This window comes from Chlamydotis macqueenii, chromosome 14, assembly GCF_036417535.1.
Source record: "Chlamydotis macqueenii isolate bChlMac1 chromosome 14, bChlMac1.mat, whole genome shotgun sequence".
Classification (NCBI taxonomy): domain Eukaryota; kingdom Metazoa; phylum Chordata; class Aves; order Otidiformes; family Otididae; genus Chlamydotis; species Chlamydotis macqueenii.
In genome coordinates, this window is record NC_141569.1 from 14,418,164 (window position 1) to 14,444,310 (window position 26,147).

The 26,147-nt window shown below is 60.1% G+C and overlaps 2 protein-coding genes across 4 annotated transcripts; one reads left to right on the top strand and one right to left on the bottom strand.

Moving 5' to 3' along the window:
• Positions 1-227: 227 nt before the first annotated feature.
• On the bottom strand, positions 228-11,344 carry LOC104478249 (cationic amino acid transporter 2). The gene is made up of 14 exons (XM_086759242.1): positions 11,274-11,344; positions 5,884-5,977; positions 4,654-5,026; positions 4,421-4,576; positions 4,058-4,226; positions 3,661-3,797; positions 3,097-3,319; positions 2,687-2,823; positions 2,241-2,343; positions 1,977-2,119; positions 1,421-1,587; positions 1,040-1,148; positions 663-763; positions 228-314 (listed from the first exon to the last, which is right to left on the bottom strand). Exons 1-14 carry the CDS (start codon positions 11,342-11,344, stop codon positions 228-230), a joined length of 2,070 nt encoding a protein of 689 aa, XP_086615368.1.
• ANXA6 (annexin A6) lies at positions 8,651-24,616 on the top strand. 3 transcript variants are annotated; one of them, XM_086758990.1, is made up of 26 exons: positions 8,661-8,863; positions 11,300-11,360; positions 13,872-13,956; positions 14,259-14,353; positions 14,508-14,621; positions 14,700-14,790; positions 14,901-14,980; positions 15,057-15,113; positions 15,295-15,388; positions 15,472-15,567; positions 15,802-15,860; positions 16,139-16,261; positions 16,455-16,513; positions 16,937-17,015; positions 17,867-17,948; positions 18,204-18,298; positions 18,701-18,814; positions 19,386-19,476; positions 20,206-20,285; positions 20,483-20,536; positions 21,807-21,824; positions 22,685-22,781; positions 23,059-23,154; positions 23,450-23,508; positions 23,810-23,932; positions 24,245-24,616. In XM_086758990.1, the coding sequence occupies exons 2-26, from the start codon at positions 11,343-11,345 to the stop codon at positions 24,302-24,304; spliced, it is 2,019 nt and encodes a 672-aa protein (XP_086615116.1). In that variant the 5' UTR covers positions 8,661-8,863; positions 11,300-11,342; the 3' UTR covers positions 24,305-24,616. The 3 variants fall into 3 exon arrangements, with proteins under 3 accessions (XP_086615117.1, XP_086615118.1, XP_086615116.1); XM_086758991.1 differs by lacking the exon at positions 21,807-21,824 and having other exon boundaries at positions 8,651-8,863; positions 20,483-20,554; XM_086758992.1 differs by lacking the exon at positions 21,807-21,824 and having other exon boundaries at positions 8,654-8,863.
• Positions 24,617-26,147: the final 1,531 nt, after the last annotated feature.

Genomic DNA, 26,147 nt, shown 5'->3' on the forward strand with positions numbered 1-26,147 from the left:
GGCACATGGTACCACGTCCCGCAGATCCTGCGTGGGACCTGGAGGAATGTGCGAGGCTCTGGGAAAGCAGAGCACTGGGAACTGAGGAGGAGGAATAAATGAGTCCAGAAAAGGACTTGGCCATGGTAAGAAGGAAAAAGCCCGGCCCAGGCAGTGTCTTGGCGGTCATGGTGGGGGACAGGCGGGTCAGCCCTGCCTGCCTCAGGGTGCCAAGGCAGTGTGAAGGGTCAGGGCACCACAAAAGCCTCCACTCCACTCTGCCGTGAGCAGCAGAGGGGCCAGGGTGGGCGAGGGGACAGCGAGAAGTTGGGGGGCTGCAGGGAGAAGTTTCAAAGGTTAAAAAAAAAGAAAAAAACAAAAAACACCACAACCCAGTAACAGCAGCAAAACCACTTGTCTTCTTTATCCTCTCCCAACAAAACTCCTTTGGTGGGGACTTGCCGTGAGGATTCAGGTTGCTCAGGGAGGTTCACCAGAGTCAGGAGAAAACAGCTCCTGTGGCAGGGCTGTGCCCCTCTGCGGGACGGGACCTTCAGCACAAGGGGTCTCTTTGCCCCCCAGGCACAGGGTGGAGGGAGCCAGGCGCACGCGGTCCAGCCCATTGTCTTTTATTGCTCTGGAGCAGATGGGCACCACACCGTTCCGCAGGGCTCCGGGGTCACCTCCCTGGCCATGCTTCCCGGCGGCTCCCGGTGAGCTGCCCCTTTGGCCTGGCGACTCTCGGCACTGTGCCGGATCCCATAGCCAAAGTAAATGAGGAAACCTGGGAATGGGCAGAATAGGGTTGGGGATGGGGGGGGGTGTCTCTCTCTTCCCTCCCCTCCCAGCCACAAAGTGCTCGCCCCTTCCCGTTCCTTTGTGCCACATATTAGAGGAGAGGGTGCTCCCACCACCCTTTGACATCAAAGTTCAGGATCCCTCCTCCATCCGCCCATCGCTGCTCTGCAGCCAGCATTAACACCACGGGCTCTCAGACCACCAATGCTTCACCCAAAAAGGTTGCCACCAGCTCCGGGACCTTGAGGGCGGCCGGGCTTACCGGTGGCCATCCAGAGCAGGTACCGCAGCCAGGCAGCCGCGCTGAGCCGGGCCATCAGGATGCTGTTGATGGTGATGCTGAGCAGCGGCAGGAAGGGCAGGCAGGGAACCTGCAGGGACCAAGCACAAGGGAATGGGGTCACGCCTTCACCCGGAGGCACTGGCTGGCCTGCAGGCAGGGGTTTCACAGCCAAATTCGGCTCCTTGCTGCTTTGGCTAGTTGTCGACAGGTGAGGGAAAGCCCAGCCTGACCCAAAGCAGAGGGAAGACCCCCAGCGCAACGTAACCCTTTCCCCACGGGGCTGCAGCACTCGCCTCCTCTTCATCCCCCCCAGGTCCTTCTCCCCGGGGACGGTCCCCGAGGGCCAGGCTGGGTGCTCACCATGAAGGATGCTCTCTCCCGGCTCCGAGGCTGCCTCCAGACGAGCAGAGCTGCTGCCAGGATCCCCAGGAGAGGCAGAGCCAGAGCAGCGATGCACCAGGCACCCGCGGCCCGGAGACAGGGCAGCCCTGAGGTGCTCACCCAGCTCACGGCGCAGACCAGGGCGGCTGCGGAGGGACCACGGCAGCGTGTCAGCGCAGAGCTTCTCCAGCCTGAGCCCATCCCTCTCCTGGGGTGCAGCACCCAGGCTGCCGTGGTGGAAGGGACAAAGGACAACCAGGGGCCAGGGCTGGGTGGCTTGGCACGGTGGGTTTAGCTCTTCTCTCCAGTCTAGGAAGCAGAGGGAGCGGGAGGTTTCCCAAGGTCCCACTGGGGCCACCAGTTGCGTGGCAGTCAGGAGAGGGCAGGAGGGAGCCAGGAAGACGATGTCTTCATCCCACTGCTGGGTGGTTTTCAGTGAGCAGGAACCTGCCAGCCAGTGCTAGAGCAGCCATGTCCCCCGTGGGTCCCCCCACGCCGGCTCCCCATAAAGCCCATCCATCGCTCCCAAGCGTACCTACAGCTGTCAGAGCCCAGGCCACCGCAGCAGAGGAACGTGGGGTGGGATGTGGGGGTGGCCGGATGAGATGGTCCCACCAGAGCTGCACAGCCGGGACCTTCCCCGCAGGAGTGTCCTGAGCACTGGGTCCAGGCCGATACCTGAGCAGATATTGGATGCCAAGGCATGTGAGGGTGCACCTGAAGTGCACCAAGACCAGTGCCTTGTCCCAGGCACAGCCAGCACCAGGAGCTGGGTGAGCCCTGTCCCCAGCAGTCTCACCTGAGCAGCAGCACACAGCCAGCCACCAGCGAGTAGGCCAGCAGCGTGCCGATGGACATCATGTCAACCAGGGCTTTCAGGTCGAAGAGGAGGGCCAGGAGAGCTGCGGGAACAAGAAGCCCTTTCAGCTTCTGGGCAGAGCTGTGCTCTCCTTCTGTTCTCCCAGGTTCCCCTGACACTTGCTGCAACAATGGAGCTGTTGATGCTTCAGTCGCTGCTGCAAAGCATCCTGCCACCTCCTGCCTGGCAGCTCAGAGAGTCTGCACTGGTGTCCAGAACAACACTGAGGCCAAATGGTCCTCGCCCACAGTGAGGAGACCTCTCTCGGGGTGGAGAGATATGGCTCAAACAGCTACTGGCAAACCAGGGGGTCTGTGTTGTCCTGCTGAAAGAGGACATCCACCAAGCCCTGCTCAAAGTTAAGGGGTACCCAATTGCTCACCCACCTGCCACTCCTCCAGACACCAGCGTTGCCACCACCGGGCACTGACGGCGACTAACTTTGGCTAGAGGTTTGAAGAGAAGCCCGTCTCGAGCCATAGCGTACAGGATCCGTGGCATGGGGAACATGGAGCCCAGGAGGCTGCAGAGAGGGGAGGAGATGCGGCAGAAGAGGGCAGGAATCCAGGAGGTGCCATCCTGCCTTTTGCTTCTCCTTGACCACTTCCTCCAACTTTGGGCTATAAGTGGCACGCCAAGGGGTTCAGTTGCTCTCCTTGATCAGGAAGGGCCAGGCTTGGAGCAACAGGGTTGAGGGATTTTGGCCAAGCAGGCCAGTCAGAAAGAAAGGGCTGGGAATAGCTCCAGTGCAACCTTGCTCTGAGCCTCAGAGCTGCTGTCAGGGGCCACCCCTCACCTTGTCGTCAGGGCGCAGAGTGACCCCACGGCCACAGTGTGCTTTGCAGCGCTCCAGCCAACGTATTCAAAAGCCGCTGGGAGGGGGCTCATGGTGTCCAGGAGGTAGTAGGGCATCATCAGGGTGAGGGCAGCAGACACCCCAAAGTACGCGAGGAAGCAGATGAGGAGGGAGAGGACGATGCCTATGGGGATGGATCTCTGTGGGTCCTTCACTTCTTCTCCTGGGGAGGACAAGCTCAGCTGTAAAAACTGATGCTCATTTAATATCCCATATCACGAGAGGGGACACAGAGGCCTTCTAGCAAGGACCACTAGACCTCCCGGGCTCCAGGGTTATGGGGACGGGGACTGTCTCTGCTCAGGATTAGCCCAGTCATGCCACATGGACTCTCCTAGTTCCTCCTCTGAGCACGGAGGGCAGGAGAGAGCAGCTGCAGCACACAGCTGGTAATGTGCATTCCCAGCCCAGCCCTACACCAGCTCCCAGGGCTGTGGGAAGAATCACTGCCCCGGCCCCACAGCCTGCAGGGCAGGGTCCCACCAGCATCTCTCTCCACCTCACCTGTGGTAGCGATGCAGTCAAACCCAACAAAGGCATAGAAACAGGTAGAGGCTCCAGCCAAGGTCCCGGTGAAACCATAGGGCATGAAGCCTCCCCCCGCAAAGGCACTGGTCGTGTTGTCAGCCATGGACTGGTTCCTGGAAGGAGGAGGACGAAGAGTCAGGCAGTGCAGAGGGGTCTGTGCAAGGGGGTCCCAGGATGGGGCCAGGCTGAACGGCCCATCCAACCTGCTCACCCCTCCAGCATCAACAGCAGGGCTTAGGACTTTGGCTCATTGATGCATTGCCAACAGGGCAGGGGAAAAGTGGGATTCACTATGATAAAGCACTAGGGGGGTGACCCAGCCATCCCCCATCCTCCTCTGAAGGCAGCATGGGGCGAGCAGAGCCCCTCATACCCAGCCTCGTTGGCAGCTGTCCATGGCAGGTCATCCTCCCTGAGCTTCCAGTTGCTCAGGTCACCCTTGATGAAGCCACTCACTGTGATGAAGAGCAGGACAAGCATGTTGAGAACTGTGAAGGCTTTATTGACCGTGGTGGACTCCTTCACTCCAAAGGAAAGAAGCCCTGTGGACAAAAAGAGCAAAACTGTCCGAGTCCCCTGGACTCTGCAGGTTTCCCCAGATTCTCCTTGTATTCTCTACTCTGTACTCAGGGAAACGGCAAACTCTCAGAGGGGCCAGCACTATCCTAAAGAGCCCGTGATGGCGTGAGGAGCTCATCCTACATGACGGAGGATGGAACAGGGGGATGCATCCTACCTGCCAGCAGGACCACCAGACCAGCAGCAAAGGCATCCAGGTGCTCTGCCAGCCCCAAGGAGCTCATGGCTGTGTGAGCACCCAAAAACCTTCCAATCTTCTTGTTGAGGAGCTGGTCAAAGGTAGCACTCCAGGCCCGGGCAACGCTGGCAGTACCTGGGGAGAGGTGGCAGCTGGGGCAATGATGGGAATGACACCCAGCAAAGCAAGGAGGGATCAAAAGGGCTTTATACCAATGATATAGGACAGCAGCAGATTCCATCCAGCAATGAATGCCCACAGCTCGCCCACTGTCACATAGCTGTAGAGATAGGCAGACCCGGCCAGGGGCACGCGGGCCCCAAATTCGGCATAGCATAGCCCTGCCAGAGTGGACACCACAGCTGCAATCAGGAAAGAAAGGACGATGCTTGGGCCGGAGATGGTCTTAGCCACGTCCCCTGCCAGGACATAAACGCCGGCCCCAAGCGTGCTGCCCACTCCCAAGGTGACGAGGTCCACGGTGGAGAGGCAGCGGCGAAGGCTGGAGCCCTCCAAGCTGGCTGGGACTCGCTTTCTGCGGGAAAGCATCTTCAAAACAGAGAGCAGGTAGTCCCAGCGTGGCACCTGCGGGAGAGGAAAGCAGCAGGCATGAGGATGCTGCTACCTCACGGGCACCACCCTAGAGATATGACTCAAATCCAGCCTGAATGTTTTCCTTGCAGCTCCCACCATCCACATGGTGCTTTCTGGACTCCCTGGGTGCTGCCTGTTTTCTGTCTTCACCAGAAAAGCAGCCCATTTTGGAGAAAGATGGGGCTAAAGTAGCTGCTTTCTTCTCTCAACCCCAGTGAGAAGTGGGGCAACGCATGATTGGGGTTTGCTGGGCTTTTTCTGATTTGTGTTACAAGGACGCCTGCTTGTCCCCCTGCCAGCTCAGAAAGTCCTATTGCTCCAGCAGCATCTCCAGCACAGACCCACAGCCAGCATTGTCCCAGCTTTGCCACTGAAACTCTATGAAATGCAGAAGATGGGCCAGAGGAGGAGGGATGGGAGATGCTCTGCTCCTGGAGCAGCTGTTGGCCTTGAAGTGCACCGGGAAGGACCCGTCCGCTCAGCTGAAGATGCTCCCACAGCATCCACAGCGGTGGGTCAATGGCACAGCTCAGAGACTGGGTCCCCTGGGCCATCAGCCTGTACAATAACGCTGTGGCTTGCTCAGGTCACCAACGGGGATGTCAGCCCAGCAGAAACCCCAAATTGTGTGATACTTGTGCTTGGGGCAAGTGAGGTGCTTGGTATGGCATGCTTGGGATTCATGTGCCTTCCCCCATCCTGTCCATCCTTCCCCAGGAGCTCCCAGGAGTGGAGAAAAGGGGGCTGCATGCCTCCACATCTGCATGGTGCTGCCAGCACATCCAGGCTACCCCACAGCAAAGCAAAGTTCACACTGCATGCTTCAAATCCCATAATCTGCTACTTACAGGGCCAGGGACCCAGCTGGAAACCGTGCCCACCGGCACGTCCCAGCAGCGCCAGGGATCACAGGGCCAGGCGGTCCCTGCTGCGGTGCGGAGCCTGGAGGGGACAGGGACGACCCTGGGGCAATGCCCAGCACCCCAACCCAGCACTGCAAGCCCTCATGGCGCAGGGAGACCCAGCCTTTGGGGACAACCATCCCAGGAGCTGGAGAGTCACTGCCCCAGGACAGGCCAGCTGGGGCTGCCTCCCACCAACCCCAACATCACCCACCCACTGCATAGCACCAGTCCCACCCAGGGCATCTCACCCTGATGGTTTTCCCTTCTTTTCCAGAACTACTTACTCCAGCCATCCTTCGGGCAAGCTGCTCCAGCTGCGAGCTGATGGGGAGGGCAAACACCAGGCAGCCCCAGTTACACTCCCCCCTTAAATCCCTTTGGGGAGCGCCCCGGCCCTCCCCCTGCTGACCACCCCTCTGGGCCACACAATGGGAAATCCATGCAGAAATATTTTTCCCACAACGCCTTCCAAATCATACACACGAGGCTGCAATGCTAATAGGCTCAGAGGCATTATTGAAGGAGGTTAATTAACATTTCAAAGTTTCCTGTGCAGGTGGAAGGGGGAACCCCTTCCCCTGTCCCCACTCCCTCACGCCGTGTCCCTCATCTCAATCTGTGGAGCAGGTTTTGGAGGAAATCTGGGCAGAGAGGAGCAGAAACATGGCCAGGTCAGGACACAGGGCTGCACACACCTACAGCACCCAGGAACGCAGAGCGAGGAGAGTGGCTCCAAGGATGGAGTGCAGAGAGAGGAGCACACAACCACCTCCGTGGGGTGTTTGCAGCAGCACATCCAGCTGCAGCTCCCCGAAGCAGAGTCCTGAGGCTGCCCACACATCCCCACACCAAGACCCCAGTTGCTGCCCACACCTTGTCACAGCCCCATTACACAGCAACAGCAGCCTCAGGTGAAGAGGAGAAGCACCCAACTATCCCAAGTACAGCTTGCAGCACAGCAGGCAGCAGCTCCATCCATCACTGAGGGAGGAGCAGCAGCTCTCAGCCCCAGCAAGATCTAGCCCCATCCCAGCCCCTGGTCCTGGTCCTGGCTGGGAGTTTGCAAGGGTACAACAGAAGCTGGGTGCTCCCCCATACAGGAGAAAACAGGCACCAGGAATGATCCCAACACAGTGCCTCCCTCCTGAGGTACCACTACAGAGTGCAAGCCCAGGCTAGGCTGAGTCCAGGTCTGGCTTAAATGGGGGCCCAGGGCTGTGTGGGTGGGGGTCCCAGGTGAGGCTGCTTGGGGCGGGGGGCTGTGGTGTGACCTGGCTGGGCTGCAGCACCCTGAGAGAAGAGGACTGAGCCTGGGAGCTGGTGTTTTGGGGTGACGAACTAACTTTGGTTTTATTGTAAGCAGTGCTCAAGCCGAGTCTGTTTGCAGGATTTGGGGACAAAAACCTCTTAGGCTGTGGTGTAGTTCAGCACATCCTTCAGCTTGCAAGAAGCAGAGGAAGGGGACATCAGCCATGCAGGAACAGAGTGAGAAAGGATCTGGAGCACATAAAGTGCAGCTGTGTGCTCCAACTACAAGGCTGTCCTGGCTGTGCCCGTGTCCCCAGCACACCCCGCGAGCTGCTGGGCTAGCCCCTCTGGGACAGGGGGGCTCAGCACACCGTGACACAGCCAGGAGCACCGGCAGGAAAGCAGGGCTGTTGTCCTGCACTGCAGCGCAGGGTGAACAAAGCCTTGCTTGTCACCCACGCCGCCTCACATGAGCAAGGTCTCCCGCCACCAACGCCAGCCTAAGGGAACATTGTCCTAAGGGAACAACAGAGCGTGGAGGAGCAGTCGGTGCTAGCTGGCCATGAGGGTCTCCCTCCTCCCCTGGGTGCCTCCAGCCCCTTGGTGGGGTCATGCCATCAGGCATGTCACACCCAGCCTGGGGCCACCATCTCCCAGGACAAGGCAGGGCTGAGCAGCCCCCGGAGAGATGCTCCGGCCAGTGGGTACCACCAGGGCACGGATGCCTGAAAGCTTACACGCCAGCAGCCCTTGGTTTTATCGGTTCCCACCGATACCAGCCTGAGCGCAGACACCGCTGCCCATGGCTCTGGGGTTTCCAGCCCTTCCGCAGCTCCTGTGCGGGCTGGGACACGGGGCGGTGGTAAAGAAGGAGCGGGGTTAACCTGGGCGAGGCAGGGAAGGAAACGGCCTTGGCAGCGGTACAGCCTGCCAGTAGCATCTCGGAGAGACTCAGCGGCATCTCCACCCATGGCTGTGCTGCAAGGTCTTCTCATCCCTGTGTCTGCAGTGCGGGAGGGAAGGTTTTGGGGAGGGGGACAGTGAGCTGCCTCTTCCCAGCAGATGCTCCTTGCAAAGCCCTGTTCACCACCTTGCCCCTTAAGCTGGTCCTGGGGGGCTGCTGCCCCCCTCCTTGGCTTTTGCAGAGTCAGGGACGGACATTTCCCAGCTGTGACCGGGGAAGGGGACGATTTGGTGCGGGCGGAGGTGGCTGGCAACAGGGTACCTTGCACCACAGCTTTTGCCAGGAAACTGGGGCGGGGGGGGGGGACGAAATGGGGTGAAATTTCTGCAGTTGAAGTGCAACGGCCATTGTTGCCTTGCACCCTGCACGTCACCGCTGCTGGCATGCAGCCCCCACGCCAGCGGGGCTTTTCTGCTGAGTGACTGCCTTCCCACCAGTGCCAGGGTGCTTCTGTGGGTGGCCTCGGGTCCCCCTGCACCCTGGGCACCCAAAACCCGAGGGGCTGAGCTCTGGCGTGGCAGTGAGGGTGGGAGCGGGACCCTGACCCCGGTGCCATGGCAGGCGGGGACTGGAGGGCTCGTGAGCGGTGACGTCTCTTCGGGAGGAAACAGCTGCACGCCAAGGACGAGAGCACGGCCACAAGTACAGCACCGAGCGCGCCGGCAGCCGGCTGTTCCCGCGACCGCGCCTGGACAGGCCTCGGAGCCACGCGTAAGTGGGCGCGGGTGCGTGGGGTGACCGCGCTGGCAGGCGAGGGGACGGTGCTGGTGCGCAAAGCCACCGCGGTGGTGTGCGAGCGGCGGAAAGCCCTGGCTGAGCGGTGAGCTGCGCGAGCGGAGGCTCTCTCCAAGGGGTGGCTGCAGGGGGGATCCTGGTTTTCTTTTTCTTTTTATGAAAAATCCTTTTTTTTTAACAAAAGCCTGGGGGAGGGGGTGGGCTGCACTGCTGGCGGGTGCTCTTTCGGGTGGGCGTTGGCGTTGCGGCGGGGCCCATGGGTGTGTCCCCGCCAGGGATGCGCCTTTGTCCGTGGAAACGCTCATCCCTCCATGTTGGGGTCCCAGCCGGGCTCAGCGAGGGGGACGCTCCGGTTCGGTACCCACCGAGCTTTACCCAGGCGAACACACCCCGCCATGTCGCAGAGGCACAGACCGCTAGAAGGGCAGGGGGAATTTTCGGTGCTGAGGTGGGGCAGGGGGGCTTTGGGGATCTCCCTTGCCTCGCGGGGAGGATGGATGCTGCTTTTTTTAGCCTGGCCAAGCTCCCTTTCCGCCCCACGGGCACAGCGACGGGCGGCGGGGTGCTGGGTGTGCCGTGGCGGCTGCCACGGGCGGCTGTGCCGGGAGAGCCCTGCCAGGCAGCAGGCTGCAAAAATAGCTGCCGCGGCCCTGCGGCGAAACCCCTCAGCCCAAAGCCACGGTGGGGCCATGGAGAGGCTGGTGGGGTGAGCGCTGCTGGGGGTGCAAAGGCTTTTTGGCAACAGTGGTGTGTTCTGCAAAGCGGATGTGACTTTGCACATAATTTAGCATTTTTCAGGGCACTTTCTGTCCAGAAACCCCCAAAACCCAAACCTCTCCATCGTTTCGGAGAGGCGGCAGGTACATCCTCGCGCCTGGGCTCTGCAGCCCCCAGGTTTTGCCGGCTGCCCCGTGGATGTGGTTTGTTTGCCTGGGCATCCTCCCCAGATCGCCTCCTGGCAGGGCAAGAGCCAGGGCCGTTCCCCCAGCCTCTACAAGAGGTGTCAGCAGCCGTGAGGACAGGGACGGGGCGCTGCAGGCGCAGTCTGGGAACTGGGTGTGGCCGGAGGCTCTCCGCCACTGCTGAGATGAGCTGGGCAATCTCAGCCCGGCTGACGCACGCAGAGTGAGGCAGGAGGGCTGTGCCACACAGGGCTTTCTCCATCCCCTGGAAGGTAAGCAGCTTTACATATGGGCTCCTGAGTGGCATTAAAAGGCTGTGTGGGCTGGGGGCTGGGATCCCCTGGTGCTCTGGGGGCTCTCCCCCAGCCAGGGGCCATGGGGAAGAGGAGCTGAGGCTCGCAGCCTCCCCAGCCGAAAAGGGAAGGGCAGGCAAAAGCAGCTCTGGTTTTCTGCAAAACCTTCTTCCCTCGGCAAGGATGCCTGCGGGTGCCCAGAGGCTTCCCGCACCCGAGCAGGGTGACCCAGCCACACCGAAAGCTGTGGGGCTGGGTCTTCCCCTCTGTGGGTGCTCTTGCAGAGATGCGGGGCCAAGCCGGGGAAGTTGATGTGATTTCTCCTGCTCGCTCCAGGGCAAGAACTTGAGCTGGGCTGGGAGTAGAAATCCCCCCAGGACGGCCCCCCTGCGCCTTGCAACGTGTCTCGGAGGGAGGGCGAGCGCTGGAGGGGGCCGTGCCTCATGGCTGGAGCGCAGCTGACGCTCAGTGGTTCATTCATGGCCGGGCTCCATTTTATAGCTGTTTCCCTCCCTCCGTCTGCTTTCTCAGAGCAAACGCTGTTGTCTGGGGATTTTCTCTGGGGGGGGTGGGGAGAGCCCACATTGCGGCGAGTTGCAGCTATAAATGGTGCTGGTATTAGAAAACAACCTACGAGTTACCCTGGAAACCCGGTTGCATTTCCTGGGCTCCGCTGGGTGTGTGGGACGGATGCCATCCTTGATTTGGTGCGTGGAAACGCAGATAAAGGTGGTGGGACTTCGTGGGGGCTGCCCAGCCCCACGCAGCGGGGTGTCCCCAGCAGCTGCTGGGATGGTGCCAGAGCTTGGGGGCGTTGTGGGGAGCACGGGGAGCATTGTGGGGTGCAGTGAGGAGGCTCAGCCCTGCGGAGGATGCTCGGCCCATTTCCATGTATTCAGCGCTTTCTTTCCCTTCCCGGTTTCCCTTGGCACTGGCAGGAAGCTGCACGGGGGCCGTCTCCACTGCCCCAGGCCCATGGGGTCCCCAATTCAGTGCCAGATACCTAAGGATGTCGGTTCTGGTGACCACAGGGGTGGCTGGCAAAGCCCCTCTCCCTGATCCTCCCAGGCAGCACCTGGCCATCGTCCTCCTGTGGGTACCGCAGAGCCGGCTGGCATCAGTGCTCACGGAAGGGCACGGGGTGCGAGCGAAGCCGCCTTTCACTGATGTAGAGAGCCGGCTTTGGCTCACATCAGCTTTTCTGTTCCCTCCTGCAGTTCCTCCTCGCCCTCGCCCTGGTGATTTCCAGCTTGGGAAGCCATGGCACCCAAAGGAAAGGTAAGGGTGACCCACAGGCAGTGAGGATGGGTACCGAGGGTGCCACAGGGCAGAGCCCAGAGCTGGGGCAGCGTCTCCATTGTGCAGCAAGGATGATGGTGACGTGCATGGGGTGCGATGCTGGCTGGAGCCTGTTTACATTCCTGCCTCTCCAGCCAGTGCTGTCTGGATGTGATGCAGATGGAGGAAGCACTGGGGCAGGGAGCTGGGAGAGCAGGGACAGCGAGGAACAGAAATCCTTCTGGGACCACAGTGGGACAGGGGAGAGAAGCAGAGCTGCGGGAAGGGGAGGAGAACAGACATTGCACTGGGGATTTCAGCTCTAGCTGGAGAGAAACCCTGCCTGCAAGGCGTACAACCCCGCTTTGGCCTCTGCCCCCCAGCTTGGATTTCTCCCTGCTCCGAGCTGGGGCTGGTGCTGTGTGGCAGCTGGGGGAGCAGGTGCTCCCTCGCAGCCAGGAAAACATCTCGGCGTGGGTGGAAAACCCTGGCTCAGTGAGCAGCTGTGCCTAGCGGGGTACAGCCTGCCTGCAGTCTGCCGGGCAGGGAAGGAGTCCAAGTCCAGAGCCTCTCTTCTCCACTGCTCGGGGCCAGGCTCTGCTTTACATTCCCCCCCCAAAAAAAAAGAAATAATTGCCTCAAGCCCGATTACCCGCAGCTTCCCACCCAGCTCAGGAGGTGGTTGCCTCTGGGTGGGGAAACTGAGGCACGGCATGGGTGAGCATCACCCCTGCAGTGGTCCAGGACCCCGAGCAGCTGTGCGGTGGGAGACAGCAAAATCACGCTGGGAATTTTGCTTCCACCCCCTCAGCCCCAGCCTGGCTTATTTTTAGCCGGGAGGTCCCAGGCAGGCCAGGATGACTCAGAGGCTGGAGGAGGGGAGGCAGGGGGCCCCGGCAGCTGAAGTGGGGATGGAAAGGGGTGTGAGGAGGCGGCAGTGAGCAGGATGCTGCTTCCCTCACGAGTATGTTTCTGCACCTCTCCAGGGTTCATTCCCACAAGGGTGGAGGGAGCGTGGGGCGATGCACATCGTTGAGCTCCCACCTCAGTTTCCCTTGCCCCTACCAGGGCAGCACTGCGGCAAGGCAGGCAGCTCGTGCGTTGATGGCTCAGCAGGCAGGAACGCAGCCCTGCTCCTCCTCCCCATTTAACCAGGGCCAACATCTTATCTCCCCATCACCACCCTTGTGACCCCAGGGCCTTCCAGCCACCTTCACCCCCTCCTGCTGCCTCCGGGCACCTCCTTTTCCCTGCAACTCCTTATTTATGTCTCCGCAAGGCGTGTGTGCGGGCAGCCACTTGCACAGAGCCAGGAGGATCTGGGAGCTGCCAGGAAGTGGGGCTAAATCCAGCTCTCCAGATAAATCACCAGCAATACGATCTGTCCCTGTGCCCGCCGAGCTCCCTGGAAGGGCAGTGTCTCCTCTTGCCTGATCTGGTCCCCACCATATGGGACACCAGTGCCAGCAGCTCCTCCTGAGAGAGCCAGTGGTACGTGCCCAGCCTGGACTGGTTTCTCTCTGGAAAATGGGGGTACGGAGGCTGGTTGTTTGAGATGCACAGCAGAGCTGTTGTGCTGCAGCGTTGGGATGGGGCCCAGGAGAGTGAGGTGTACGGGGCTGCCCATGTCCACTCCCTAAGATTCACTCCTGGAGGCACCTGCTGGGTCAGGGATGCTGGCACTGGTGTTGCCTGCCTGATGCCCATCTTCTCTGGGGACATGTTGGCTCTAGATGCCCACGCTGGCAACAGCCCTGGGCATTTGTAGAGCTCTCAGGGATTTAAAGTCCTTCCCTGTATCAGGGATCTCCACTCCGACCCCTGGGACCAGCCTGGGCCCTGCAGGAGCAGGTGCTGGGGCAGGACAAGCCCTTGGCAGTTCTGGTGCTTCTCAGTGCCTTCCCCTTAGCAGCCCACAATGATTTTGTGCCTGTAAATTGGCCTCACTTGGAAGCCATGAAGAGCTTGGGCATCCTCAGCATCCAGGTTTCCCTGCTCACAACAAACGGTGGAGAATGACTGACCCCTGACAGCTCCCTTCAGCCTGGCTGTGTTGCAGAGGGATCGCCCTGGTCCTCAAGTGCCTTCCCTTGCATTCAGGGTGTCCAACCCTCCAGCGAGGCCTCCCCTTTCCCTGCCAACCCCCTCAGGATGGTCCTGGGAGCCAAAAGAGCCGACGAAGGAAGCTGCCTTCAAATCCCCAACTCTTGCCAGGGCAGGGAGGGTTGCGTCCAGCTTCATCATGGGGCACAAGCAGCAAACAGCGATGCCAGCGAGATACAAGAGGGGAAGGCTGTGTACTGCAGTGACGCAAAAAACACAAACACATTTACATGGCAGGGAGAGAAAACAGGAAGGGAAATAACTGAGGAGAAGAACAAGAGTTTATGTTTGAGGCTGAGCTTTCTCTTCAGGCAGCCCCGAGCAGGAACAGACCTCGCCCGAATCTTGAGCAGCTTCAACTTCTCCTCTGCTCCTTCCCCTTCCACCTTCTCACATCCTTTCCCCTAGGTCTACAGGGGGTCAGTGAAGGATTTCCCAGGCTTCAACGCCAGCCAGGATGCAGAGGCCTTGTACAATGCCATGAAGGGATTTGGTATGGATGCTCCCCCAGACTGTCACCCTGGGGCCACCCTGATGTCCCCTACTCCTTCAGCAGACCCCTGCATGTCTCGGTGTCCTGCACTACGTCCTCTCTCAGCTGCCTGTCTGCTATAACAGTGTGCCAGAACCTCTCCTGGCTTCTCTTTCCTCCCTCGAGCCTGCTCGGCTCTGCTTCTGCTCCTGGTCTTGAGTCAGAAACAGCTTTGGGCACAGCAGCACGGCTGTGACGAGCCCAGCCATGGGGGGGTGAGACCCTGCCGTGGGGCTAAACGTGACTCCTGATTCTCCTCCCAGGCAGCGACAAGGAGGCCATCCTCGACCTCATCACGTCCAGAAGCAACAAGCAGCGCGTGGAGATCTGCCAAGCCTACAAGTCCCTCTACGGGAAGGTAACAGCAGAAACACTCCCTGGTCCATGACCCCACTGCAGATGTAGACAGCCATGGCTGCCACCAGCCCACACAGGGACCCACCGCTCCCTGGACCCACTCAGAGATGCTGTGGAGCAAAGGGTCCCCCAGCCCTTTTCTCCCCCTCCACCAGGACCTCATCGCAGACCTCAAGTACGAGCTGACAGGGAAGTTTGAGCGACTGATCGTGAGCCTGATGCGGCCCCCAGCTTACAGTGATGCCAAGGAGATCAAAGATGCCATTGCGGTAAGGGACAAACATGGGGCTCCTCTGGGGACACCCTAGCTGACCCCACTGCTCACGGGGCTGCGTCTGTGCCCGCAGGGCATCGGCACGGATGAGAAGTGCCTCATCGAGATCCTCGCCTCCCGCACCAACCAGGAGATCCATGAGCTGGTGGCCGCCTACAAAGACGGTGGGGGCTGGGGAAGGGCAGGGGCTGCCCTGTGTCCCCTTGGGCCAGGACGAGGGGCAGAGGTGAGGGGATTTAGCTCTCCAAGCCCTGACCTCTCCCTCTCCCACCAGCCTACGAGAGAGACCTGGAGGCTGACGTCGTTGGAGACACATCTGGACACTTCAAGAAGATGCTCGTCGTTCTGCTTCAGGTATGTCTGTCTGCCCAGCGTCTGCGGGCAGCTGGCGCCTGAGCCTGGCAGGGTTGAGCCTGTCTCTGTCCCACAGGGCACCAGGGAGGAGGATGATGTGGTGAGCGAGGACCTGGTGGAGCAGGATGCCAAGGTGAGGTTTGATGGGTCACTAGGATGGGTGGAATCTAGGTAGGGACAGGGCTGGTGGCACTGGGACCATCTGGACTTAGGGCTGCAAAGGGCAAGTGGGTGCTGAGGGTGCCCACGCTTGGCCAGAGCCCCACGTGAGCAGCAACCTGACTCGGGTTCTGCCACCTTCCCCATCCCACAAGGACCTGCTGGAAGCTGGCGAGCTGAAATGGGGCACGGATGAGGCTCAGTTTATCTACATCCTTGGCCGGCGAAGCAAGCAACACCTCCGCCTGGGTGAGCATCTCTCGCAAGCTCAGGGTTGGGCTTGAAGGCACTTTGGCAGCTTCTCCGGGTATCATCTCGCTCTCGTTCCGCAGTCTTTGATGAGTACTTGAAGATTTCTGGGAAGCCGATCGAGAGGAGCATCCGAGGAGAGCTCTCTGGTGACTTCGAGAAGCTGATGCTGGCTGTGGGTAAGTCAGCCCCTGTGTGGAGGGTGCTGTGAAAACACGCCGCTGGCCTTGCCAGAGTGGGAGGGCTCAGCACGAGAGCCAGCGGGGTCAGGGTTGCAGCTGTGCCTGGTTTTAGGGAGCTCAGGTGGGGGTGCTGAATGTGGTGCCCAAGGGATACGGGTGCTCAGAGGCTGGGGGCACTGGTGAAGCTGAGTACCAGCACCCCTCACCACGCCTCTATTTATTTCCCTGCAGTGAAGTGCATCAGAAGCACAGCAGAGTATTTTGCTGAAAGGCTCTACAAGGCCATGAAGGTGAGTGGAAGGTGCCTTCTCTAGAGGGTCCCCCACAGTGTTGTGGGGAGCCAGCCAGAGGAGGGGTCCCCTTGTCCCGGGACGTTGCTGGAGGGCAGATTGATGCAGGTGCATGAAGACAGTACCTGTGTCACCTGGAGTCTCTGCTCTTCCCTCCAAAGGAGTTATTCCTTCATACCCGGGGCTGGGTAGATATCTGAGAGAGGGTCCCAAATGCGATGGGCTGAGCAGGGTTGCTTGGCCATCCCAGGCTTGATGCAGGGGCTCCTCCGTTGCAGGGGCTGGGCACGAGGGACAACACACTGATCCGCATCATGGTGTCCCGCAGCGAGATCGACATGCTGGACATCCGGGAGGTGTTCAGGACCAAGTACGAGAAATCTCTCTACAACATGATAAAGGTAAGTGCCGGGGGTGGCCGGGGCTGCTAGCGCTGCCTCCCTCCCAGTGCCCGTGGGAGGGCTGAGCCCCCTCCCCAGCCGCCCTCCATCTCGGACGATGAGGCTCAGGGAGCCCCATCCACACGCCCATCCCGTGGCACTACCCCAGCCCTCCCTGCCACACGTGGTTCTCCATCTCTGGCTGTCTTTCCAGGAGGACACCTCCGGGGAGTACAAGAAAGCTCTGCTGAAGCTGTGTGGAGGGGACGATGAGTAAGACCGCCTGTCACCCCATTTGTCCCTTTTCATCCCCTTGGTGCAAACCTCTGGGTTGGAGCCCGGTGGAGCACCCAGACCGGCAGCACCCGCAGTGACAGTGGTTCGGTACAGGGGCCCCTGCGGCCCCTCTGCGTGGCCAGCCACGATGCCATGCTCCCTTCTTGGCATGTGGCAGCCCCACAGGGCAGAGGCAGACACTTGCAGGGAGGATGCTCCAGTGGGGACAGTTGGGATTTATCGCCTGCTTCCCCCTGTTCCCACTCAGCCCCACAGCAAGCGCCCAGCTCCTGCCTACCCCCATGCCCAGGCAAAGCATCCCTCATGGAGGGGCAGGATGGGGCGCAGGGCTGGGCAGGGGGAGGCTGCTGGTGGGGCCCCCACTGCTCACCATCCCCTGTCCTTGCCCTCCCGTTGCAGTGCCGCAGGTGAGTTCTTCCCCGAGGCGGCGCAGGTGGCCTATCGGATGTGGGAGCTTAGCGCAGTGGCCAAAGTAGAGGTCAGCATCACCCCCAGCCCCCACGTTACCCCCTCTGCGCTCCCTGCCAGCTTGGGACCCCCGGCTGCTCCTCTCTGCCACGGGGCATGGCCAGCCCCACACCTCCGCTCTGCCTCTCACTCTGCGGCTTCTCTCGACGCCTTTTTCTGGTTTTGGGGCATGAGGTTGGCGAGACATAACCTTGGCAGGGCTGGCCAAGCCCGCGGGCTCCACTAACCCCCTCCTCTCTTTGAGGCCTCTCTCTCTTGGGGTGGCAAGCTCTGCATGTCTGTGCAATGCATTGCACACAGCCTTGGCTCCTGTGGCCGCTGGAGACCTCCTGCTCCCTGGGGCAGCCCACCTCGATGCCAGGGCTGGCCGGGGCACGGGGAGCTGGGACACTGCATGCAGCCAGAGGCACCCACAAAAAAGTTCTTTGGGATGTGCAGAAAAGACGCCCTGAGCCCTACGTGCATGGGGAGGATGGAGATGTGTAAGGAGGCAGGAGGGCAGAATTACAGGGCAGGAGCCCTTACAGCGACTCCTCTTCTGGCTCTCAGCTGATGCGGCCAGTCCCAGCCCAGTTGTCCCAGTGCTAGGGGAGGCGGGTATAACACCGAGCAGCTCACCGAGACTCCAGGGACTCTCTGTTGCCGTCTTCTCCCCGCTTTCTGCTGGCCTGGCTATGGTTTGCCCCTCAATGGAAGGGGTGACGGTGGCGGGGACATCCTCACTGAGCCCCAGGTGCTTGCACTAACACACGACCTGCTTTGGCCTCAGCTTGCCAGGTGGCACCTTCCCTCTTTCCCTCCATCCCTCCCTCCATCCCACCCAGCTCGGGGATGATCCCAAACCTCTCTGTGCCTCCACAGCTGCGAGGAACCGTGCAGCCAGCAGGAAGCTTCAACGACGACGGGGACGCGCAGGTGCTTAGGAAGGCGATGAAGGGCCTGGGTAAGCGGGGCCACGCGCCCAGCCCCTTCCTGCTGCTCCTCAACAGCTCCTGGGGCAGAAAACCCACCCTGGCCCACGCAGGGCTGCGTGACAGCCCCGGGGAGGGGGAAAAGAGCGAGGTTTGGAGCCATGGGAGCTCCCCCTTCCCCATCTCGCCAGTTTAGGGGGGGACGGGGATGTGCCCGCAGTTAGGAGTGACACGGTGCGGCTCTGCTGGCCCCTCGGCTCTCCCCAGCATCGCTGCTGTCATTGCAGGCACGGACGAAGGGGCCATCATTGAGGTGGTGACGCAGAGGAGCAACGCCCAGAGGCAGCAGATCCTGAAGGCTTACAAGGCTCACTACGGCAGGGTACTGCCATCCCCTCTCCCACCCTGCTCCTTCCTTCTGCCCCCTCCCACGCAAAGATCTGCCCCTCGCTGAAAGGAATCCCGCCCAGGGGAGCAGTGGGCAGCCAGGGCACCCCGGTTTGCCCCAGCATGGCTTCCCCAAGGAAGACCAAGTTTCAAAGCTTTGGTGGCTCTGGATGCACCACCAGCCCGAGGGGAGGATGTCCCTTCCCCTTTGCTTGGTCCCACACAGAGGACTCCCCACTGCCACCCCCTAAATTGTGACCTTAAACCACCCCAAGGGCCTTCCCACATGTCTCCCACCTTCACGCTCTCCTCCCCTGTTTTCTCCCCGGTGTTGCCTTGGCTGGTCTGTCCCTGCGGATGGAGCCGGGACGGGCTGAGCTCCGAAACCCTTTTGCAGGACCTGATGGCAGACCTGAAATCTGAGCTGTCGGGCAGCCTGGCAAAGCTGATCCTCGGGCTCATGCTGACACCGGCGCAGTACGACGCCAAGCAGCTGAGGAAGGCTGTGGAGGTAACTGCCATACCGGTGGGATCAGCCTCGGCACGCGAGGACAAGGTGGTTTTCGCTGGGGTTGTACCTGCACTGCCGGTGGCCTGGGGCTGTGAGTGCACCCCAGTTTCACACACCTCCAGGCTCTCCTGGAAGGAAAGCAGAGCAGAAAGCAGCAGGACAAAAATGGTTTGCCCTCAAGACCTGCCAGGAGCCCAGTTTGGCCTCTTTGCAGCCCAGCACGCTCTAGCCAGCTCGTACACAAAGCCTCTCGGGGAAACCTCTCGCAGCTTTACAGCGCATCCCTGCTTTGCAGCGGGAGCAGTGCCCAGGCAGGCACAGGAGAGCCAGGGTAGGGACAAACCAGTGACGTGCAGCACTGTCCACCAGTCACACCAGTTGGGACCCTGCTAGCAGCACACTTGGGTGCTTTTGTGCCGGTTCCTACCAGCCCATGGGGCCATTTGCTGGACTTTTGTCAGGTGGTAGCCCTGGGGTCAGAGCAGGTCCTCCTTGCCTGGCGCTGGTGGGGCAATGCCGCAGTGTCCCCGTCCAGTGCTGGCACCCACCCCACCACACCGCTTTCTTCCAGGGGGCCGGCACAGATGAGAGCGTCCTCATCGAAATCATGGCCACGCGGAACAACCAGGAGATCGCGGCTATCAACAAGGCGTATCAGGAAGGTACGGCACAGGAGGGACACAAGGAGCACCCAGGTCCTGAGCACAGATCATGTTTAACGCTGTGCAGGGCCCCTTCCAGAGCCCAGGGTACAACTGTTGTCTCTGAGTCGGGTCCATGTCTTGGTGCTGTGAATGTCTGTAAGTCCTTCCAGGCAGGAGCAGCTCTTCCCCAACTCCAACACCTTATTAAAGCACAGTTGGAAACATGGGATGAGGCTGGCAGGAGCCCTCAAATCCATCCTGCGATTTCTCACACCTCCAAACCACGCGCTTCTTTCCCTTCCATTCATGCCCCCTTCTCCCTAGGGAACAAGAGCCACGAGCTCCAGGTTAAATCCCCAGCCTCTCCTCTCCCAGACAGCCCATGGATTTAAACAGATGGCTCTGTGGCTGGTCACCCCCAGCAGAGCGCTGGTCCTGGCCTCTCTCCATGTCATGGAGACATGCCACAGCTCTGCCACCAACGTCTCCTCCTCTGAGAGCTCTTTTGCAATGACCCCTTTCCCCGGGGAGCACCTGGAGCAAGAGGTTGTGCTCATGCCAAGGGCATCAGAGCAGCTGCGCTGATCCCTGAGCCTGAAAATAGGAGGTGGGGGCATCTGCTTCAGACTGGAGGATGGCCGCCACTGTCCACGGGCCCCATGGGGATCACCAGCACGACAGGCGCTGGTGGGTGGGAAGCAGAGCTGCAGGTGGGGTGCAAGGCTCAGCTGTCCCCCTTCTCTGCAGCCTACAACAAGCGTCTGGAAGATGACCTGAGCTCTGACACATCAGGGCATTTCAAGAGGATTCTTGTCTCCCTGGCTCTGGTAAGGGCGGCTGGCTGGCTGGGGACTGTCCCTTCTGTGCTGTGGGCAGCAGTGGTGGTCTGAGAGGACGTGGCTGTGAAGAAGACATTACCACCCGGCTGGGCAGTGCTGGTGGACCCTCTCTGCCACCCCCTCGCTTGGGGCTCTCCCGGGAGATGTCCTCTCCCCAGCTCCATGATTTTTGTATTGAACCACAGGGCAACCGCGACGAAGGACCGGAGAACCTCACACAGGCGCATGAAGATGCCAAGGTAAGAACTGGACTGGCAGTGCCGTTACAGGCTGTGTGTAACAAAAATGAGAATGCTGCATCCTCTGGTCTGGAAATGGCATCCTCGGGGAGGCGAAAGCTGCTGGGGCAGGGTCTCTGTAAGCTGCAGGGGGAGATGCCAGCTGAAGGGACGCCCTTGGAGGTAAAGCTCCCAGGCCTGACTTCTGATGCCCTGGGCTCTGCTGCTTCAAGCACGGGGAAGCTGCAAACCATGAGGGCAGCCCCAAGGCCCAGCCCCAGGGAGCTCCCAACTAGGGGCTGCACTATTTCTTGTGCAGAGCGGCCACTCTGGGGTCCAGCAACACGCAGCCATGCTGAAATTTGGCACTTCAGCTTCAAAGGCAGCTTTGGGCTGGTCTGCAGGAGCCACCCACCTCTTTGTGCTGTGCCCTAAAGCCTAAGCTGCTTTTCGTCTAGCCAGCGTGCCGGGATGCCAGCCCCAGCCCTCAAACCATTGCCTCATCTTTACTGGGCTGTGGTGAGCCAGGACTGGCAAGCAAGAAACGGTGCAGGGGGGCGCTGGGCCCCATTGCCTGGCGCAGCTCCCGGTCCCAGGAGACCTGTGACCTTGGCCTCCTGCTCCTTTGGGCCAAATCTTCTCTGAAAGGCGCTGGGAAATGTGGTGCGGGGTCTGACCCGAGCTCTCGCTTGGCCTCCTGCTGCAGCACCGCTTGCTCCGACGCATGCACACCGCAGCAGCCGCGCAGCAGCCAGCGGGGCCGCTGCCGGCAGAGGGAGCGGATGCTGCGCTGCCTGCACCACGCTGCCTGCGCCTCGCCGCATGTGCTGCCACTCGCCTCCACCTGCTGCAGAGAAAGAGAGCGCCAGGGGTGACAAACACAGGGACAAGCCAGCCAGGCGGCAGCTGGCCTGGCACCGCGCTGTATTTCGTCACAAAGCTGTCCTCCCCCTCGTCCCGCTGCCGGCGCCAAGTGCGAGCCAGCCTAGGGCCAGGCACGGATGCTCCTTGAGGAGCAACGGGCTGGTACCCCAGCCCCAGGAGTGTGGGGGGCTCATTCTGCTTGGCCAAAGACCACCCGGCACCCCGTCCCAGCTGGTGGTGTAGGGGCCAAACTGGAGGAGGGGATAGACCCTCAGATCAGGCCCACTCACAGAGAAGCAGGTGAGCTGGGGACAGGTCATTTGGGGGGGATTTTGCTAGACGTCCCTCAGTTTGTCAGGGAAGGATAAAGGCTGAACAGCATGTTCTGACCTCGTTGTCTTCCTGTCTCTCTCTTTCTCTCCACCAGGTTGTTGCTGAGACCCTGGTGAGTGCCTGCCCTTTCGCTCCTCAGTCTTCTGCATGTCTGAGGGGATTCTGGGGTCCTCGGACACAGGGCTGGGGCGAGCAGCCCCATGTGCTGGGGACTCCTTTGGCCACGCAGGCTGTGCTTGCTTGCTCGGGGCTCCTGGGTCCTTGCATGAGAATGGGGTGGCAAGGAGACAGATGGGATCTGCATGAGGGCATTTCCCTGCGGCACAGGGCAGGGAACGGGCAGGGCAGGAGAGAGGGAATGCCACCTTCCTGCCCTTGGGAGAGCCTGGGACCTATCCTGCCCGCATGCTGGACCCATGTTCCCAGCAGCGTGGGACTCAGGGCTGGCTTTCCTGGCTCACTGAAAGTGGGAAACTGGGGAAGGGGCAACCTTCTACTGCAATAGCCTAATGATGTGATGCGCACAGCGTCCCCGCTGAGCCCTGCAGCAGAGGTGGCAGCCATTTGAGCTGTGGGCAGCACTGCTGCAGCCCAGGGTGGAGCATGGCTCTTGTGTCTGGCAGCTCTGAATTCCCTGTTCAATACTGGTCACCCCCAAAATACCCTCCCCAAAAGACAAAACAGAGTCTTAACCACAAGCATTGCACAGCTTCTTTCATAAAAACTGGAAACCATAATTTCTCAGAGGTAATGTGTGAGTGCAGCTGTGCACCTTCAAATCCATGCCTGAGAAATGCCTTTTTTGGAAAAAAAAAAAAAAAACCAAAAGCTATTTCCTTCTCATGAGAGGCCACTCTCTTTGCAAGGGGGTGTTCAGGACCGGCTATCCCAGGAAGAGCTGTTTGATAGCTTTGCCCCTCTCCGCTGCGCCCATCCCCCTGTCCCCCTTTTCACCCTCGGTTGCTCTTTCAGAAACTTGCTGATGTCTCCAGCAACGAATCCAGCGACTCCCTGGAGACCCGCTTCCTCAGCATCCTCTGCACCCGCAGCTACCCCCACCTCCGCAGAGGTAGGACCACGTTCCTCCATCACTGCTGGACCCTCAGCTGTCACACAAATGTTTTGATTTGGGCTGGATGGGACTCCTGGGCAGCAGGAGGTTGGGGTGGCCCTGTTTCCCCAGTGGTGGGAGGAGATGGCATTTGGGGTGGCTGGTTGAGGTCACCCAAGCCTGCTCTGGTCCCATCTGGTCCAGAAGTCTCCACGGTTGAGGCTCAGGTCTCCTGGGTGCCCAGGGCTGGGATGGAGCAGCTCAGCGGTGACCCTCTCCTCTCTCCCATCCCCAGTGTTTCAGGAGTTCATCAAAATGACCAACCATGACGTGGAGCACGCCATCAGGAAGCGGATGTCGGGAGACGTGAGGGATGCCTTCTTGGCCATCGGTCAGTGCCTGGCGGGTGCTCCCTTGGGGCCGGGCTCCCCGGAGGGCAGGCAGCCCCTTCACTTGCTTCTGCCAAGGCAGCGTGAGGGCAGATTCCTGCTGCCTTTGGGCCACGGAGACTCCCAGTGTGGCATGGGGTCGGGGCATTTATAGGGCGTCCTATGGAGCCAAGCCTGCACCCTTGTACCAAGGAGAATTTGCAGCTGACCCAATGGGTGCCACAGCTCCTTGCTGTGACGTGTCCCCTGCGTGCCATGAGCCAGGAGCCCACTTTCTCTCCCCTCTGTGTGTTTCAGTCCGGAGCGTGAAGAACAAGCCGGCCTTCTTCGCTGACAAGCTCTACAAGTCCATGAAGGTGCAGCCGGGCTCTCCTAGGGCTGGGCTGTGGGAGGGGGCTATGGCGGGCAGACACCCTTTGGGACTCTCTGATTTAACCCTACAGCAGTGATGGGGTTTGGCCCATCAGGGCAGGGCTGAGCACAAATACTGCATCAGCTTTCTGGGGTTAGCAGGGGACATGGCAGGCTCGGGTCCTGCCAGCAGCAAGCTCAGCACATGTCCAAGGGGAGATCACAGCTTGGACTGTACTGGAGATGCTGGGAGGGTCCCTGAGCCCCAGTCCCTCCCAGGTTATTTATTCAAGCTCCCCTTTGCAGGGTGCCGGCACGGATGAGAGGACCCTCACCCGGATCATGATTTCCCGGAGCGAGATCGACCTGCTCAACATCCGGGGCGAGTTCATAGACCTGTTCGACAAATCACTGCACCACATGATCGAGGTGAGGGGACACAGGCATCCTTCCCCAGTTTGTCACCTTGTCTGGCCGAGCCCTGGCCATGAGCCCTGCAGGGACCCGAGCCGTGAGCGGTGCCGTGAGCAGCACAGGGGCTGAGCATCGCCTGGGGAGGGGGAACCTGCCCCAAGCAGCCCCTGTCTGGCTGTAGAAGGGATGTGCCGACATTTCCGCTGCTGCATGGATGCCTGTGGGGTGACCGGAGCATGGAGCTGTGCCTTCCCCAGCACCTTGAACTGGGCTTCTCCGGGGCAGCCATCAGCAGGCAGGTCTCTGACACGGGTCTCCCTCTTGCAGAAGGACACCTCCGGCGACTACCGCAAGGCTCTGCTGGCCCTGTGCGGGGGGGAGGACTAGGCGGCCACCAGAGCCCCTTCTTCGTGTCTGAGCCAGCACACGCGCACCCACCGCCTTGATGTCACTGCAGCTTCGGGGGCTTCAGGGGACGCTCGGTTCCCTGCAGAGGACAACTCACTTTGCGCTGGAGAGCGGCACCACATTGCAAGCAAGGGAGTCTCGGGGAGGGGAGCAGAGGGGTCTGGGTAGGGGGATTATTATTGTCTGTCCTGGGGCAAAAGAATTCAAACCCAAATGTGCCACTAACCCAGGAATCTACCCAGATAGAAAAGACAATTTTAAATCTCATAAATAAAACCTTACTGTTGCTGACCCTGGGGCAAGAGCGGTCGATGTATTGGGGCAGGATTGGGTAGGACTGAGCGTGTGCTGAGGAGTCCCAGTATCTCCTTGCCCCAGCCCCAGGGAGGGTCCTGGAGACCCCTAAGCCCCTCTGAGCAGCACCACTGCTCAGACAGCGGCTGGAAACGCCTCTGGGGCTGGCAGCAGCGCAGGGATTTTTACTGAGAGCTTCACTTCATGCCTCTGAAAACCCCCGGCAGGGTTCGTGCCATTGTGGGGTTGATGCTTTTTATAAAAACAGAGATACAAATCGGACTCGATGGCATCCACCCGTCCTCGCACGCAGCTTCCTGTGCTTTCAGGCTGCTGAAGAAGCAGTTGAAAGGCACATGCCAGAGAGGCTACATCCCCAAACAGTTTATGTTTGCACTTCCCCCCCCGCTGCACCCAGGAGAAAAGAACTGGAATTTCCAAATGTGGGAAATTCCAGCACTTTCAATTGTTTCCAAGTCGGAACAAAAAGTCTTGAATACCCAAGTCTTCCTCAGAACAGCTGGGTGAGGAAAGCTTCACCTTCAAAATATCAAAGCAGCATTAGGAATAATAACACAGTATTATTATAACACTTCAAAACCGGCCGAGGTCGAGAAGCAGCAACATGTAGAGACAAACCAGGGAAACCGAAACAACCCAGCTGGTTGTTATTCCACTGAAAATTCCCTTGATGCCTTCCTGTAAAACATCCCCTTGAAACAAAATCACCCTTCTCAGGGGAAAATGGCCTGGCTCTCCCATGGAGATTTGGCCTCCTCGGTCTCGTTCCCGAGAGTCATGAGGAATGGGCATCCCAGTCCTGGTGGCACCTGGGTGCCTGCAGCAGCTCACGAGTCACCTGCTTGGCCAGGAACCTGCTGCCAAGGCTTTGAGCAGATGCAGAAGATGTTTTGAAGGGAGGATATAGCCCTGATCTTCATCTGCTCACCTCTTCCTGCAGCTCAGCACTGCAGCTCTCGGCTTCACAGCAGAGGCGTGAGGCTGCCGGAGACCCCGGCAAGGCACAGCAACTGCGGGGAGCAGAGATGGCCACGTCCCCGCTGCTGGGAACGCTGCTCTCAGGGACCTGGCTGCAAAGTCCAAGGAAGTTTTGGCTCTTGGGAGACAGCCCAGCACTCCGAGGAGAGCCAGATTTGTGGCAGTGGAGCTCTGCTCCTTCAGAGCAAGGGAGGAAATCCGCTTGGCGTTAGCACAGGGCCACAACACGTGAGCTACCATCCTGCTTCCTTCTTGTTGTCAACTTGCAGGCTCCTAGCGTGCATACAGGGAAGATGTATTCTCCAGGCACAGGCATAAATGCTCCTGTGAAATTTCTGGCTGTACCACGATTGCTATGAGCCTGTGACCGGTGATGGCACCACCCACAGCCCAGCTGCCTTGGAGTGGCACAAGACCGCAAGTGAGACCAGGCAGCCCCTCAGGGACGGTCTCCAGCCCAGTTTGGGGCAATGCCACCACCAGGAAGCCTGGCTGACGCCAGTGCACTGGTCCCAAGGCCAGGAATTTC